The sequence below is a fragment of the Lepidothrix coronata genome, unplaced genomic scaffold, assembly GCF_001604755.1.
Source record: "Lepidothrix coronata isolate B3197 unplaced genomic scaffold, Lepidothrix_coronata-1.0 Scaffold126, whole genome shotgun sequence".
NCBI lineage: Eukaryota > Metazoa > Chordata > Aves > Passeriformes > Pipridae > Lepidothrix > Lepidothrix coronata.
Genome location: NW_016690306.1, coordinates 1,279,138 through 1,296,853, shown reverse-complemented (window position 1 = coordinate 1,296,853; position 17,716 = coordinate 1,279,138). Strand labels below are relative to the sequence as shown.

At 39.3% G+C, this 17,716-nt stretch overlaps 1 protein-coding gene across 1 annotated transcript in view; it reads right to left on the bottom strand.

The window, feature by feature from the left end:
• Positions 1 to 11,059: 11,059 nt before the first annotated feature.
• Positions 11,060 to 17,716, bottom strand: part of DEPTOR (DEP domain containing MTOR-interacting protein) — a 76,795-nt gene continuing 70,138 nt past the window's right edge. The window contains exon 11 of the mRNA XM_017826400.1: positions 11,060 to 14,014. Coding sequence (XP_017681889.1) covers positions 13,886 to 14,014 — 129 coding nt within the window. The 3' untranslated portion in view covers positions 11,060 to 13,885. The remainder of the gene's footprint in view (positions 14,015 to 17,716) is intronic.

Sequence of the window (17,716 nt, the reverse complement as noted above, 5' to 3'; positions counted from 1 at the left end):
ACAAACATCTCTTCTGTGTATTTGCAAACCTCTATCTTTTGAGCTTCTGAAGATCCAAATTCAAGTACTGTGTCTGCTGAAACACAACCCTTTAGTCTACATTGTAAGAGTCAAGAAACTAACAGCTGTAAAGACCTGTATTACTCTGCTTCTGTGCAGAAGGGTTCCACTCAGCCAAAGCCAGCTCCTATGAAACTCCTCCATGGAGAAAAAGGTGCTGCCATGGGATGGACTGTGGTGCTGCTCAGGATTACAGCTAAAGTCATAGAGTGGTACCTGCAGTGCAAGAGTATGTGTGACTGTCTTCAATGAGCAGTCCCTACGACTCAGATTGTCATTTGGTTTGCCAAGAATTGCTGTGATAAAGAGAGGAAGGGGCTGTTCTCATTCTGCCCTGCATCTGTTGCAGAATTAGCTTTGAGTTGCATGTGCACCCAGGAAGTGCTTGGACACTTCCCATTGAACATGATTTAAGCACCTTAATATAAAGCAAAAAAATAACAGGAAATTACACAGGAGGAAAGCAAGTGTATAAACTAGCCTTAAACAAATAGCCAGCAGTAATTATGCTCCAAAGTGATTGATCTGATAACTTAGAGAATTATAGGGTATTGTGACAAAGAATGAGAAAGCGGAAAAAAGGAGAGGCAGTAGTTTACAACCACAAAAAGCAGATAACATCTCAAAAGCTTTTGGGTTAGCCCTTTTTCTTTTTTTCTTTCCCTCACTGTCAACACTCAGATTCTGTATTTTATGCTATTATTAAACTTTTTGCAGCATCTGAATCTTGCCCTGAACATCACCTCAATTATTTTTTTCACAAAACTCAGGTAAAAACAGGACATTTGACAACACTCCATCCGTGAGTCCACCTTTTTTTAGTATTTGTTTATTAAACTGTAGTAACTGACTTCTCACCTCAGGCTTCTTGGCCTAGCACTGTAATCCCCATGTCATTGCTTTTTTGCGGTTTCCTTTATAATTTTTTTTTGTTTGGACCCTATTGTAATCTTTAATTTACTGGTGGCAACCTTCATGAATTCTAGTTTAAATGTCCTTGTAGCATTGGCACTGGCCACAGTAAAGTTCTTTGTCTTGCAGTGCACAGAAAAAAGTTTGTCTATGACTTGTTTAAATTAACACAACGCTTAAGGTCAGACAGGTTACAAGGCTCTGACGAAAATAATGTCTTGTTTCTTACACAGTGTTTCTTACAGCATAATCTTCAGAGATAATGATGGAATAGTACATGTTCTTCACTATCTTACAGAATCAAAATCTTGTCCTGTGGTTTGCAGTCTTGGAAGAATAGCCCAAACACCTACTTTAGACCACTGGGCATTTCACAATGTTGTTGTTAATAATAAAAATATTAGCTAATCCTAAATCTATTATTGTTGTTATTGTCCAGCACTTGGACAGGAATTTCTTCTGTTTGGTCCATCAGCCAATCTGTCCCTTCAAATAGCAACATTTGACCTGGAGAATTAGTCCTTAGAATCTGGAAGCTCTGAATGCTTTTGCACTGAGAAGCGAGCATGTGAGTCCTTGTAGTAACAGACCGTATGTTCATACTGCTTTTGCATATGCTGTTTTGTTAGAGCTAATATTAGCCTGTGGAAGAGACTGGGTATACAAACAATTAGACAGCAGTTCAACTACATCAAGATGCATCATAATCCTATTTTATCTTGTGCGATTCTTTTTTCCCAAAGCCAGCTGAAGGAATACCTTACCTTCCTGTCTCCCATATAGCACAGGTAGCTCTCCATGGGGGAGTCAGACTATTCTGTGACTGATATTAATTTTGGAAGGCTCCCCCTCTCATCTTCCCTGCACTCTGTCACTATTCAGGCTGCCAACTGGGAAGTCTGGGAAGCTGAACAGGAGAGTGCAGTTTTGGACAATGAGCTTTCCTCAGTAAAATAATTCTGCGTTGGACCTAAAATATGCAAACTGTAGGATCCTGCAATAGGGACTTGAATCTTTGCACTGATAAAAGCGACCTGGTTGGAGTTTCACTGTGTTCCATTAGAATCAAGAGCAAAATTCACTGGTGGGGAAAAGAGAGAATAGGATCAGCTTATTTCAAAGTGAGCTATCTTTGAAATATCTCTTTGAAATTCTGTAATCTTCTGGCTCAGCTCTCACACACAGGACCTCTCCTTGAGCAGTTTTCCACCAGGTGATGCAGAACCATCTAGATATCTGTCCATTAGCTGCTTCTGTACTGTATCAGAGAAAGAGGAACAGGCATTTTGTTACTGGCATCAGTTGTGAAGCATAAAGGTACATTCCCTAAAATCATGTTTCTGCCCTTCTTTACAGTCTGAAGGTCATTTTCTTTGCATTATATCTGCTGATATTTTTAAAGACTTCTGTAGTTACTGTCTGCACACTAAAGAAAAAAGAAATAACTGGAAAAAAAATTAAGAACAGCTTTGTTTCTCCATTGTGTTACATTCTTACTACATTTTATCTTTAAAAAAAAATCCATCTATGGCCACTTGCCATGTTCAGAAAGTATTACATCCATAAGACAAGTAAGTTCAGATGCTGTGTAGGTTCTGTTAATTTTCAAAAATTTTCCTCATGAAACTTATAAAATCTTTCATAGGATATAAAATTTTCTCAGCAGAGTAACACTGTGATAATGCAATGCTGTGACTTATTTCTGGGTTCACAGGTGAGAGCCTAGTGTGCCACACTGAAAGTGGCCCATTAAAACAAGTGCCTGACTTGGTGCTTTAGTGATGCTGAATCACTACCTCGTGTATCAGTGTGTATTGACACGAGGATAATCCACTCTGGGTTTTGCTGACTTTTTTTTCTAGAGCGATTTAGGGAACCATCTTAGTCCAATCTGTGCTTCTCACATTCAGTAGTATTTCTTTTTAAACCAAGGCTGCATTTGGTGGTCAAATCCAGTTCAGATTTACAAAATAACTTCCTAAATATGAGTTGTCTTATCTTTCTGCTGTTAAAATCAGCCTGCCAGTAAGAAGTCAGATTGTAATTTTGCTTCTAATCTTATAGTCAGGTGGTGGTTTTGTACACTTAATGGAACTATTCCTGATTTTTGAGTGAGTAAATAAAACAGAAGCTCACCATAAATATTTATAATCACTATTGTTATTTGCCTAACTGCATTCTCAAACAATTTTCAACACTATTTGTTAAACTGTTGTTAATTTTCTTCACTTGCTTAGTGAGTGTGTAAGATTTCTAGGACTTAATGATTAATGTCAGTAACAAAATTAGAATTATTAATGAAGGTAACATTAAACATCTGAACTCTTCATAATTTGCAATCTTTTTGCAAGAGTGAAACCCACATTTTACAATTGTCATAGTTCAAAAGATGTTAACCTGTCATATTTATTTACAAATTCCCACTTATATTATTGTACTGAAAATATTGTATGAGCTGCAGCAATACTCATGGTTTAGCTATGAAGTTATTCCTTTGAAAAGGCTTCCCGGTGCTTGCTTTTAGTGACAGGCAGGAATGTGCCGGACAAATCGAGCCCAGAACTGAACATGCTGCTGAGGGTGTTCTTACAACTGCCTTCTCTACAAACCACAGGCTGTTCTTGTGGCTTTGCTTGGGTAAACATGGCTCTGGCTGCGCGGGGAGGTTGCGCAAGGCAGTGCGAGGTTTGGCCTCACATCCTCCCACACCTTCCACAGCGCCCGGGGACCAGGGCCTGATCCAGCCCTCGGCAAGCTCAGCTGGCAGCCTGTGGAGCTGGCACTGGGGCTTGCTGCAGACGGAGCCTCTCACCAGGAGAGGTTGGGAGGAAGCAGAGCTTGGGGAGGAGCTTGAAGGGGACTGTGGAGCTGAGGAACTTGCAGGTTGACTGCACGTGTCCCCTGGCACACTGGTGACAAGAATCTGCCAAAACTGGACATACAAGGTTGCGAATAACAAATTTATGGCTACAGAAGATTCAAAATACATAAAGGGAAATATTTTTCTACAGCCATGGAGTCTGGGTTGCAGTCAATACAGGGGATTGCTGTCTTTTATGTTGAAGGGGGTGTGCCTTGCTTCCCCTCTGAAGGGTTGTCCTGCAGACTGCAAACTGTCCAAGGTCTTAAGAGACTGGGTTTCAGCTTTGCTCCTCTGCAGGCTTCCATGATGGCCTTAAATATCCAGGTCATCCACATGGATTTTATGTTGGAGCTCATTTGGTGGCATTTGGAGAATGGTGGATTTTGGGAGTGGGGGACCCTGAGCTGAAAAGCCATGAAGAACATGAACATGATGAACACCATAAACCAGCTAATAAAGCTACAGTTACAGCACATTAGGTAACTGGTGGTGAAATCTTCAATGCCAATGGCCCTCTAAACACCTGTGTGGGTTAACAGGTATTTTGAAATTAATTTATTTTTATGTCTGCACCTAAATTATTTATAAATTTCACTTTGAATTCCTTATTTGTTTTTGGACACTGCCTCTGCCCCCTTCTGTCACAGGGGGTGAGCAGAAGCTCCCCTTGCACCAAGGGCTGAGATGTCAAACACTGAGATGGGACTGACTGTGGTGCAAGAAACATAGTAGGGAGAGCCATTACTGAAGAGTGTGGGCAGTATATAAATACCTCAAGACACCCAAGAGCTACAATACCTGTCATATTGCAACCAGTGCAATAAAACTCAGGTTTATGTGGAAATACTCAGCTGCTTCTGCCTCTGTTCTCATCTTCTGTGACTGCTGTAGCTGCTACTCTTCTTATGATCCCATTTCCCTAATGGGAGCAGTTGCTGCCTTTCTGTGTCTCCTTGGGTAAAATTAATGCTTTTCAGGACAGCTTAAAAACAGTAACACCCAAAAAGCAGGAAACATGCAGAAAGTAATTATATATGATCATTTATATATGCAGATTAGAGCTCAGCTAACAAATGGCTCTGGTCCCCTTGACTGGCAATAGACAATTCAGAAACAAAGAGAACTTAGGGTGAGAGGCCACTTTGCGTCTTGACCAAAAGCACAAGAGGGAAGGAAAAAGAGACACATTTCTTGGGAGATTTAGTATTGGACATCATCACAGTCAGTTCTGTGTGGTACAAGTGTGCAGCAACTACTCAGAGAACTCGCTGGACAGCCAGGATGTTCTTTTCGATCAACAGTGCTAATTGAATATACTGCTGGGTCACCCCGAAAAATTACCAGCAGTGAGACAATTGAATTGGCTGAATTTAAGTGGTGGTTATTAGGGATGTCATTCAGGTGTTCATGCATAGGTGTCTAATGCAATTTGAAGTGTTCTACAGTATTTAAGACATCGTCTGGAACTTAGTTTTTAGATGTGATTTTGAGGGGTCATGGACTTCCCTGAAGGTCCTCTCTTCTACATAAGAATGTCTCAAATGCCCTAAAAGCATCTTCGATGGCACTTGACATTTATGTGTATGCCACAGAACCAAGCCCCTGGTTTCTGAGCTCAGATTCTAATTAGATAAGTAGAAGTAGATGCCATCACCCTGCTGTGATGTTTTCTCAGACTATCTGCAGTTCTGGGAAAAGAGCACTGCATTAACCCACGTTCCAAAGGTCATCTTTGCAATCACAAGCCCATTGTTAGGAGTTAATCACGATAACTACTGGAAAAGGGTATCATCACAGAGCCTTTAAAATGTGGACAATTTGGTCCCAATCATAAAGTTTTTATTCCTGTATTATATGACTTCCTGAAGCTTTGCACATTAGACAGCATTGTCTGGTTTTTGCAAAAGAAACAGTCATCAGTGAGAGTTAAGGTAAATGTTTTTTGTGCCTTCATCTTCCAAACAATTTCTGAACCAGAAGAGATGATTTTTTTTATTCTCTAAATATGTAGGAGGTAAGGTCAAGGGGATTTATATTTAAATGGTCTCTGAAATTGAATATGGATGCTGCTATAAGGAAGGTGAATCAATAACCCTCAGAAAATAATCTTTTAGGAGAATGAACAATAATACAATCATGTACAATGGATAATGAAACAAAATTTGAAAAGTGTAACACATATTTTATCATGAAAATCAAACATTTAAGAGAGTAACTCAGCACCGTTTTGTAAATGCATCTTTTAAGCATGTTTTGTAATAGATGATTTGTCTGATGGAGTGTAATAAAAATTGAAATACTGAATTCTTTCATATTCAACAGAGTCTTGTTTATTCTGGCAAAACAAACTAAGCACACACACTTCCCAACTGTAGTAAAAAACAAAAGGGTGCAGTAAGTCATATTTAAAAAGCAGTTGAGCTGAAAACACTTACAAAACAAAACAGGCAACAGGAAAATGTAACATTAAGATCTTAAATACGTTCATGTTTCTTCCTTTCCAAGTTAACCCATAAAAGCTAGTACATTCTACCTGCAATTTTTAAATGAGCTTTAAGAAAATCTTATCATGTTTCCAGAAAAGCTTTGCAGGATGTTAGGGCACATTGAGAACAGAAATTAAATGGATTCCTGATCCTGCAACATACTAAGCACTTCTTCTGAGTGTAATCACTTAATATTTCCCAGGCTTTGCTCAACATCACGCTTAATTAAACTTTTGCTAATAAACATGAAGAGCTTAGTTTAGCCCCATTGATGGACTCCATTGACAAAACAGTTGTTCAGTCAAGCCTGCATGTGTATTTATTTTTAGTTGATAAAATGTTTGCACATATATATAATATTTTATAAATAGAAGATATTAAAAAAGTTTTAATTACCTCATAAAGTAAATTAAAATCTTTTTCTTTAGAGGATGTGTTTCCTTTGAGAAGTTTGTTATATTTGAAACTGAGATATTTCACAAACAAATGTATATCTTTACTATGTTCTTGTGTACTGCGTTCTATGCTTGAATGTTCTTAAATGCAAAAGCATTAATTACAACTTTGTTCTTATTGAGAAGACAGGGTTAAGAACGTAAATTGTAAATTTACTCATAAAATTACAACATATTTTTTCTTTCAGTGATGCTATTAAGAAACTTAACAGGACATTATGGGAATGTCCCATCTCTGGCAGTGTTCAAGGCCAGGCTGGATGATGCACTGAGCAACCTGGTGTAGTGGAAGGTGTCACTGCCCACAGCCCACAGGTCCTGGTCGATGGCAAGTTGAATATGAGTCAGCAGTGCCCTGTCAACCAGGAGGGCCAACCATGTCCTAGGGTGCATCAGGCAAAGCATCACCAGCCAGTCGAGGGAGACGATTGTCCCACTCTGCTCTGCACTGGGGCGGCCTCACCTTGAATTTTGTGGCAGTTTTGGGGGACCACAATGTAAAAAAGACATTAAGCTATTACAGAGCGTCCAAAGGAGGGAAATGAAGATGGTGAAGGGCCTTGAGGGGAAGCCGTATGAGGAGCAGCTGAGGGCACTTGGTCTGTTCAGCCTGGAGGAGACTGAGGGGAAACCTCATTGCAGTTACAACTTCCTTGTGAGGGGAAGACGAGGGGCAGACACTGATCTCTTCTCTATAGGGACTAGTGACAGGATCTGAGGAAATGGCCTGAAGTTGTGTCAGGGCAGGTTTAGGTTGGATATTAGAAAGAGGTTCTTTCCCCAGAGGGTGACTGAGCACTGGAACAGGCTCCCCAGGGAAGTGGTCACAGCACCAAGCCTGACAGAGTTCAAGAAGCATTTGAATGATACTCTCAGGGACATGATCCTGTGCAGGGCCAGGAGTAGGAGTCGGTGGGTCCCTTCCAACTCAGCATATTCTGTGATTCTGTAATTCTGTGATCTTTAAGGTCCCTCCCTTCCAACCCAGACTATTCTATGCTCTATGACAGAACCTTTCCACACTACACCCCATCACTTCACCTGCAGAATGGGTGCTTTTCTGGGGGCTACATTCATTTTGCTTCTACTTTAAAGTCATTAACCAGAATTTTAATACAAGCTAACTTGTTTTTTTGGTTTTGCTTTTTTTTAAATAAAAGTTTGTACATACTATGTATTTTCCAGCTACATAATAATAGGTATCATACTGAAGGTTTTGCTCAGGTAATACTTTCCCAGGGAGGCTCAGAGGAGGTTTTCCTGAGAACTGCAGGTAAGAACAAGTATTCCCTTTGTATTTGGGTACAAACAGAAAAGTATGATTTCTGTTCATCACACATTCCACCAGAAACATAAGGAGGGGAAAGGAGCATTTCTTCAGGAGCATTTCTTAATTGTATAGATGGAGAAATTAATTGTTTTTCTGTTTAATAAAAGAAACTCTAAAACCTGAAGGGGAAGGCATAAAATGGAATTATTAAAGTCTCTAGTCATTTACAGTCAGCTATGGTTGGGAGGCTGTGCTCCAGCCCATATGTGATGGAGAGAAGTCTCTGGTAGCTTAACCAGAAGGTCAAAAGAAAACCCACTCTTTGGAGGCCCCTCATCTTTTCTCTCATAATCTGAGAAAGTCCATGAAAGCTATGGCCCATACTGTGTTATGAATCATATGCAGGTTTGTTATTAATAGATGTGGTGGCATTTTTTATCTCACACGAATTTTATTCCATCATTATGATAACTTGGTCTTATTTTGTTCTCTTACCTCAAGGCTTTTTTTATTTGTGAGTTAACATTTGATAGTAAAGCAGCAACCAGTTCACCTGTTTTCCTGAAATCTTAGACTTGATAAATAAGCACTGCTAATTTATGAAAAGCTAGTGATGGTCATCATAATAAAGAGACACTAAAAAACAGACTAGTAAAAGTACAAAAAAAGCAGGGTCATCAAGATCTTCCAGAACCAATTTTTGAGCTGGAAGCAGAAAGCGGGACCATTACTAACTATGTGGCAAAAGAAGTAGAAGAATGGGAAAGAAAATTAAATATATCTATAAATCACTGGTAAAGACAAAACAGCCTGGTGGGCACGGACTGTCCTTTAGACCAGTGTTTCCCAGTTTTGCCTGCTTGGGTGCATGCAGCAGGAGCAGCAGCAGGAGCAGTGGGAGCACTTCTCAGGAGAGGAGGTGTTCAGCTGCTCAGGCATGATGTAAAGGACTCTTTGAAGTGGTCAGTATACCAATAGCTATCTCTGTACCATGGTCTAGTGACCATCTTGTACAACGTCTCTGGACCTAAGTGCCTTAGGAACAGAAGTGGGAAGTTGCACATAAAAAGAGAATTTTCCTCTGCAAATGAACTGCAAATTATGAAAAGAAATTATTATTATTTGACAAAGCCATAAAGAAACCAGCAGGCAACTGTTGTACTCCAAGTTCAGCAAGAGCTACTTTGACATAGGATACCTATGGGTATGTGGCAGCATTTTTGTATAAGAGGCATTACAATGATTTGCACTTCCTAGAGTACAATATCTGTTTCAAACATGTGCTCTTAAAGCTAAACATTTAATTTCAAGTGTGTGTTAATGAAATTTGAGTTTTGATAGTACTGGAAATTCACAGCTCCCATGGCCAATATGAGAATGGATACCTAACTGCAAAACAACAGCCATTTTTCTAGAGGACATTCAGTTTGACAGTTACAGCTATTCCCTTCTGAATATTTCTGAGTTTTCCTGAGGAACTGCAAGTACAAAGACTAAGTAACTAAACATGAAACACTGCCTTTATAGTATAAATTAGTAGTATCACTGACTCCTGTGATATCCTTTGACATTCTTAAATTCCCTGTTACATTAATGGCTCCTTTTAAAAATTAATGTATAAATATTTATTTATGTAGAAGTTTGTAGAAAAAGTTAATGGTTTAAAATCACTCAGCCTCTCTTGGACATTAATGGTACTTTTATCTGCACTGTGTGTATATAAAGGGAATTATTGCATTGGCAGTTACTACTTCTGGTTTTATAAGTAACACATATAAGTGAAAAATGTAAGTCACATCACTCAGCAGATAAAGAAAGACAAATTTAAAAAGGGTGGTTTATGGAAACCTTTAATGGCAGTTTCATTGTAAAAGGTTAGAAGTTCTCTCACTTTGTTTGAAGAGTGGTGTGGTCTAGCTGTACTTATACATGTGACATACACATGCTTTTTTACTTACACAAGTGGTCTAGTTCTAATTATACACTGGGAAGAAAATACTCATAATTGCAACAATTGATTTCTTGGTCTGTCTTGCATTAGGCAAACATTTTTGCAAAACATGTTGTCTCACTTTTCCTGTCTCTAAAATTAGAATAATACTTATTTAGCAAAATTAACATTTAAAATTAGTATTTAATTCCAAGTATTATCTGAAATTATTAGAGTATTACCCCATAATTTGATCATTCTCTTTCCATCCATAGGGAAAAGGAAGTCTCCATGCATCATAGCTGTCAGCGCAGAAGTCAGTTGCTTCTTCTTCCTAATCCTCAGACTGTTCTCTGTGACTATGTCTATGTTAGTACATAAAATTAGGATTGTTCTCTGGTCCTAATGCCAAGAGGCACAACTAAGCCTGCATCCCTGTGCCCAAATTCAGATCTCACATTATTCTCTGAACTACACTGGGGCAATTTTCTTAGAGATCTAGACTGTGCTAAGGGGACCTGCTGACCATTAAACCACTAATTGTGGGACAGCATTTGACACATCCCCAGCTCTCTGTGATTATCAATGAGCATATAACCAAAAACCAAAGAAAAACACCAAGAGAAGCAGTCCTGCTGCATGACTTCTTCCTCCCAAACCTCTTCCTGAAGGTAATCTTCAGGAAGGAGGGTATAGTAGGACAGACCCCCTCATATTTCAGATGTTGCCATGACACCACTATGTCTTTTTCTGAAAATTTTATTTTCGGCTTCTATGGAGATCTAAAATGCAGAGAATTAAATTCTGATACACCTGAAGTGGTTTATTGCATCATTTCATGAATTAAATGCCTTCCATGAGATTAGCTGTGGAAACAGTTGTCTTCAATCCTATACATATGGTATTTAATCTTGATGAAGATAAAAATTTAATGTATCTTGTAGGAAATATAGCAGAAGAAAAATACAAGAAATATTGCCCTGATTTAATGCTCCAATTATCTTAACGGCTACTTGAATTTAATTAAATATTATATTGCTTGAAGATGTTTCATAAATGATTTGCAAATGTACATGGGCAGAGAGGTGGCATGAATCTGTATTATTACGGCTTAAAGATTTATTAGAGGATCTACAAGATCTATGGTAATCAAAAATGTGATCACATAACAGAGTAAGCCTTACAAAAATGCCTATCTTTTTAATGAAGCTATTACAGCTGGTGCCAGGGGTTTTTTTCCTTTTCTAGTTTCTTGCTTCAGTCCACACTGTGATATTCATGCATCTCTTGAAATGCCTCACTTCTGTGAATAATCTTACATTTCCCCTGGCACTTTGCAGGAAGCAAGGTGGTCTGTTATATTCAAAATTCTATGCCCTCTGAAGTGCATGAGATTTTGACACTGACTCCTGTGGGATGTCTTGGAGTATATGCAGCACTGTGTGCAAACTGCAACTTAATTGGAAATGATACATGGCATAGCTGAACTGTTTACTTTGCATTCTTTTTTCAAAAATACAAAATTTCATTGCAGAGATAATTTGAATACCTTTGTCACATTGAAGAGGGAAAGAATTAATTAAAATCTGGATTGCCAATCAAGTTGAGAACACCATATGGAAATCCCCATTAAAAGCAGGCAAGTAGCCGTGCTCAAATTGTGATAGAGACTAATGTATTTTGCAAATCAAGATGCCATCTTCAGTCTGTAACACAGTGAAATGCACAGATTTTTCCCTGCCCCCATTCCCACTCTTTTTGCTCCAGTCTAAAGTGCACTCTGTAATGCATTATTAAGCCCAATTCTGACCCAGTTTCTTAATTATCTGTAAGCTACAGAGAACTTGTAGCAGAATATTAACTAAGGCAAGAGATGTAATACAGAAGAATCCACAATGGCATTAGAGAGAATCGTTAGCATTTTGCTAAGAAAATCCTTTACATTTTAATATTTAACTTAGCCTGACATGCAGAATTTATATTTTAAGGAGGTACAAAGTATATACCACTCAAGCCACCAAAACAAGCTGGGGGGGGGGAAGCATTCCTGGATTCGCAAAATCAAAAAACTTGTAGCGTACTGAAACATTTCTGGAATTATTTTTTCCAACTGTTCCAAGTGGATACCATCGACAGTTGTTACAGTCTCATATATCATTATGTGCCCAACTGTTTAGTTTAGATGAACTGACGAAGATAACCTGGTATGGGTTGTACATACATTACAAAATGTTGTGAGGTACAATTGGGACAAACAACTGTCATAGCAGATGATAGTGTGAACAAATCCTCCAAACCCTCTTGTGCCTGGTTAATATCAAGTCAGCAGGTGCAGTTTCATACTCCTCTTCACTGCTGCATATTAGTGGAATATGAGAAGTTTTCATGGTGAAAAATCAACCACAGATATACCGTATCAGGAATAAAGAACACCGGGACTTCTACCTACAAAGTTGCAGGCACGTGTGATTTTGAAGACTTGCCGTATCTCTGATGTACAAGTGTTTGAGTAAGTCAAAAACATACTGAAAGAGCAATTTATTTAGTGAGAACAATTTTTAATATAAAACATATTTCAACATTATTTGAGGAAAAATACTTTCCCCACCCCATAATTGAATGATTTGTGGTATGCGCATACAGAAAGTCAAGCTTTCATTGTAAAATTTAGACAGCAGAGAAAGTCTGCAAAATACATTTATAATTTTGTGGAAAAGAATGTATTTATCCCATTCAAAGATCAAAGAAAACCCATGCAGTCCCCTTGTCATCAAGCTGAGGAGTCACCTAACTGCAGAATATGGAATTTGTATAAATGGTTTTTTTTAATCAATGAAGAAACCCTACTGTTTGAAAAAGAGTAAGAGTCAGTTAAATACAATGTTTTATTAGTAACAGTGTCAAATGCAGCTCATGTGGCAAGCTGGTTCTTTGCAAAACATCAGATGATTGGAAAGTGCTGACAAGCTTAATGTACATTCAAGTACGTTGCTTCAATTTGAAGTGTATTCTTGCTAGTAGAACATGTGGATGTATCATTCCTAATGCTAACACTGTGAATTTTCCACTGCAACCTGCCAAATATTCTTCTTTTAGGAATAAAGGTGTCCAAAATTTCTCCAAAGTGATAAACAGCAAGCCTGAGGCACCTTTCATTTACAGATATGGAAAAAACCTCAAAATCAATATCTTATACTCAAGAACCTAAATCAGTGTGCAGGCATTGAAAACAAAAGACCAATTTTCAAAGGCAGATTTTGTAAAAGTACCACACGTTTTTCCATTTTCTTTCTAGACTAACCCGTGTATTCAGTTAGGCCCAAACATTCAGGCCAGAGTATCATCTACAGAGCACAGACACCTTTTTTTCATGCATTTGCAGTTCGTTTGTGTTTGATTGCAATCAAGCCAGCATTTAGTCAACTGTCCTTTGGCCCAAGGAGAGAGCAACTGTGACTGCACATGCTCCAGGGACAAAGCTGGACACCAGGTCGATGCTTACCAATGTAAATATGTCATGCAAACCATCTGTGACATACTGACCCCATCATGTTTGGCTCTTTGACCTCCTGAAGTGCTCTGATCCAGTGGTGGACTATGAGATAATATGCAAAACTTCTTAGGTTGGAAACCATTCTGACTGATGCAGACATGGTTGGACAATCTAAAGGCCTTAATCTTGTTTCTGTCAGGCAAAGAGAAGTCTGTAGTGAAAATTTGCTGGTATCTATTGTTCACATCTTAGCATAATCACCAGTGGTATTATTGTTAAATGAAAGAGAGTCCCCTTCCCTAAAAGCAAAATCATCTATTTAGACACAGCAACGTCCTGCTGCCTTATCTCATGTCACTTCATGGTTGTCGCCATTTCTCTCACAAAAATATCCAGTAAGAAAGTTTTTTGCCTTCTCAGGCCTCCATTTCTTCCATCACTTCCATCACAATTGTTCGAGGGCCAGTCAGGATGAGGTTGCTCACTGTCCTGTAATCCACGTGGAGAACATTGAGGCCATTGACAGATACAACAAACTGGCAAACCTGAGGAGAAAGCAAGCACCAAAACCAGTTAGGCATTAGACTTTTTTTTGTTAGGTTATTTACACAGATGTACTATCAACTCCTGAGCAGGCAAACCCTCCAGAACTCTTCATACCATCTCATTCAGCACTCTTAAAAAAACCCACATTTCTTAGAATTAATTTCGCGAGTTAATTTTCCATTTTTTCTTTTGAAATATCACTGCGAGTTTCAAATCTGTGGAATTTTGAGGTCCCACATCAATAATTTTTCTCACAAAAAGGAGATTTTTCTTCTTATAACAATGATATTTTATTATACCAATTGTGGGTTGCAAACAATATGGGACATCCGGCTCTGGGGTCCCTAGCACAGCAAGGATATCAACCTGTTGGAGCAACTCCAGAGGAGGGCCACCAGGATGATTAGAGGGATGGAGCACCTCTCGTATGAGGAAAGGCTGAGAGAACTGGATTTGTTCAGCTTGGAAAAATAAAGTTTCAGAGTGACCTAATTGTAGCCTTCCAGTACCTGAAGGGAGCCCACAAGAAAGAGCCTACAAGGGCGTGTAGTGACAGGATAAGGGGGAATGGAAACTAAAAGAGAGTAGATTAGATTACATATGAGGAAAACATTCTTTTTGTGAGGGTGGTGATGCACTGGATCAGCTTGCCCAGAGAAGTTGTGGATGCCCCCTCCCTGGAAGTGTTGAAGGCCAGATTGGATGGAGCCCTGAGCAATTTGGCCTACTGAAAGGTGTCTCTGTCCACAGCAGAGGACACATCCGTAAACTCCCTTTCAACCCAGGCCATTTTATGATTTTATGAAGACAGCTCTGGCTATTACAATCTGTTGTCCTTAGTTTGTCTTGAACATTTTCTTAGAAAATATTTTAGTCAGTTCTTGGTAGTCACATTAAAAATATGCATCATGTTTCCAGGCTTAGGGTAAAGTCTGCATTGATTACTTCACTAGATCAAAGCATCCAAATTCTAGGAAATAATATCATGGAAGGTGAAGTCAGTACTAGGAGAGATTAAAATGTCACTGCCATGTAACTGGTTTTAGTTTCCTTCAGTAACTATGGCTTATTAATTAATTTCAGATATGCTAATTTATTTATTTTTTTAAAAAGCTGTAACAAATTCAAATATAGGAAGTTTTGTATCATTGTAGGCCATTTTCAACTAAAAAACTCTTGACAAAAATACTCTGATCAACATCACTGTATATTTTAAAAGAGTTAATCAGAGAAAAAGTCACATCAACATTGTAAAAAAAGTGCAGGAAAAAAAAGACAATATTGATTCCTCAAAGACATTAAGCCTTCTTTGTGTCTAATCATAATATTACTGTGTTTGGTAAAAAGATCAAAAAATGTGTGTAGTGTCTAGATCTGTGTTTTTAATGATAAAAATATGGAGCCTAAAGGAACAATAATATCGTCCTGATGTTTCAATGAAAACAAGAAGGTTATCTTACTCATACGTCATCTTGAGTCTATAAGAAAGAAGCTATGAAGCAAGTATCACTAGAAATTGTCATGCTTTATTTTATACAGACAGGTTGGATTGATGGGTCAAGGCCAATTTTATGAGGTTCAACAGGGCTCAGTGCCAGGTCCTGCACTTGTGTCACAACAATGCCTTGCAGTGCTACAGGCTAGAGGAACATTGGCTGGAAAACTGCCCGACAGAAAAGGACCTGTGGGTGCTGGTCAACAGCAGCTGAACGTGAGCCAGCAGTGTGCCCACGTGGCCAAGAAGGGGGTGTGCCCAGCAGGACCAGGGAAGTGATCGGCACTGGTGAGGTCACACCTCATATACTATGTCCAGTTCTGGGCCCCTCACTTCAAGAAAGCCATTGAGTGGCTGGAGCGTGTCCAGAGAAGGACAACAGAGCTGGTGAAGGGTCTGGAGAATGAGTCTGTTTAGGAGCAGCTGAGGGAGCTGGGGTTGTTTAGCCTGAACAAAAGGAGGCTCAGGGGAGACCTTATCACTCCCTAAAACTACCTGAAAGGAAGCTGTAGCAAAGTGGGAGTTGGTCTCTTCTCCCAGATAACAAGTAACAGGATGAGGGGAAATGGCCTCAAGTTGCACCAGGGGAGAGTCAGTGCCATGGTCTAGTTGACTCGGCAGTGTTAGTTCATAGGCTGGACTCTATGATCTCATAGGTCTTTTCCAACCTAATTCATTCTGTAATATTAAATGAAATTTCTGCACTGAACAGGTGGTCAGACATTGGAACAGGCTGCCAAGGAAATGGCGGAATCACCATCCCTGCAAGCATGAAAAACCCCCATGTGAATATGCACTTGGGAACACGGTTTAGTGGTGAACATGGCAGTGTTAGGCTAATGGTTGGACTCGATGCTATTAAACAAATCAATCTTTTCCAATTTAACAATTCTATGAGTCTATGATTTTTTACCCTTCCCATTTAGGCAGAAACACAAGACAGAAATGGATGCAGGAGAGGTGGGAAGCAGCTCTAGTGTCCTTCAATGCTAGCTCTAAAATAGATTTTCTTACATATGAAGTCATTTAACTTTTGTGCATCAGCCACCTTCCCTCACAAGTAAAATGTGCAGTGAAACTCAATTAATATTTGTGCAAAACGGACAGAATGTAGCTATCTATGTTTCATTTAAGGAAAATTCTGGAGGAGGCAAAGCCAATCCAAAAATGTAACATTTCATCAAAAATGTCACAAATTATTTTAATCTCTTCTCCTTAGAGCAGGAGCAGCAGCCCCTGAAGGGAGGGCTGACCTCTCTCTTGCACCTTACCCCCTATCCTCCAAACTCCTCTGCAGAGCTGAATATCCTAGAAGTCAGCCTTCCTGGTAGCTTAAAGGATCAACAAAGTATGGCAATCAGCAGTATCACTGAGCCAACTCCCATGGCAGTATAGATGTACCTTTCCTCTATATGAATATTTCCGCTGCAAATAGCATTGGGAAAATGGTTCCGTTTTTGCATGCAGACAAAGACTTCTAAATGTAAGGATTTTTGTTGAAAAGGTAACCCTTCATCCTCTGCAGTGTGCTTCAATTACTATTTAAGTGGCATGTCTATTTAGTTTAAAAATGCAGATTCTTGCTGTATCTGTAGGTCTCAACTTCCAGTGGTATTTCCTAAAGCTTTCTATGGCTTTCCAAGATTGTATCAAGTTTTACTGAATTATAGCCCTAGCTTCAGAATAATACTTGGGTTGATTTAAAACAGACCTTCAGAAACAACATTGTCTCTTCTGGCTTAATGCAATTTTTGGAAGTTGAATGGCTGATGTTTGTTTTACCGCTGCATATTCTCAGACTTCTTGAGTTACTGGAATCCCAATGCATGGGATTTGTGTTTGGCCAGGGACAGGCATGCAAGTGTGTGATGGATAAATCTGCATGCTGGATCATGTCAGGGGCATTCAGGGGCCTCCAGGGAACATCCCTGGCAGAGGAACAGACTTTCCAGACAAGCCACTCACTCATACAGGGCTGCTACGGTGTAAATGTGGATGGTGCAGGCTCGACCATAGTGTGAACAGCAGTCTGGATGCCAAAGAGTGAATTTCTTACGCAGAAGGCAAGAGTTGACATGTCTGTGTTCTCAATGTGTTTGTTTTATTGCATGCCCTTGGCGGTACTATTAACCAGCAATGCTGAGAACAGTCCCCTTTGTGCCATCCTTTGCACTGGATCCAAAGGGCTTATTGGTTTCATCATTTC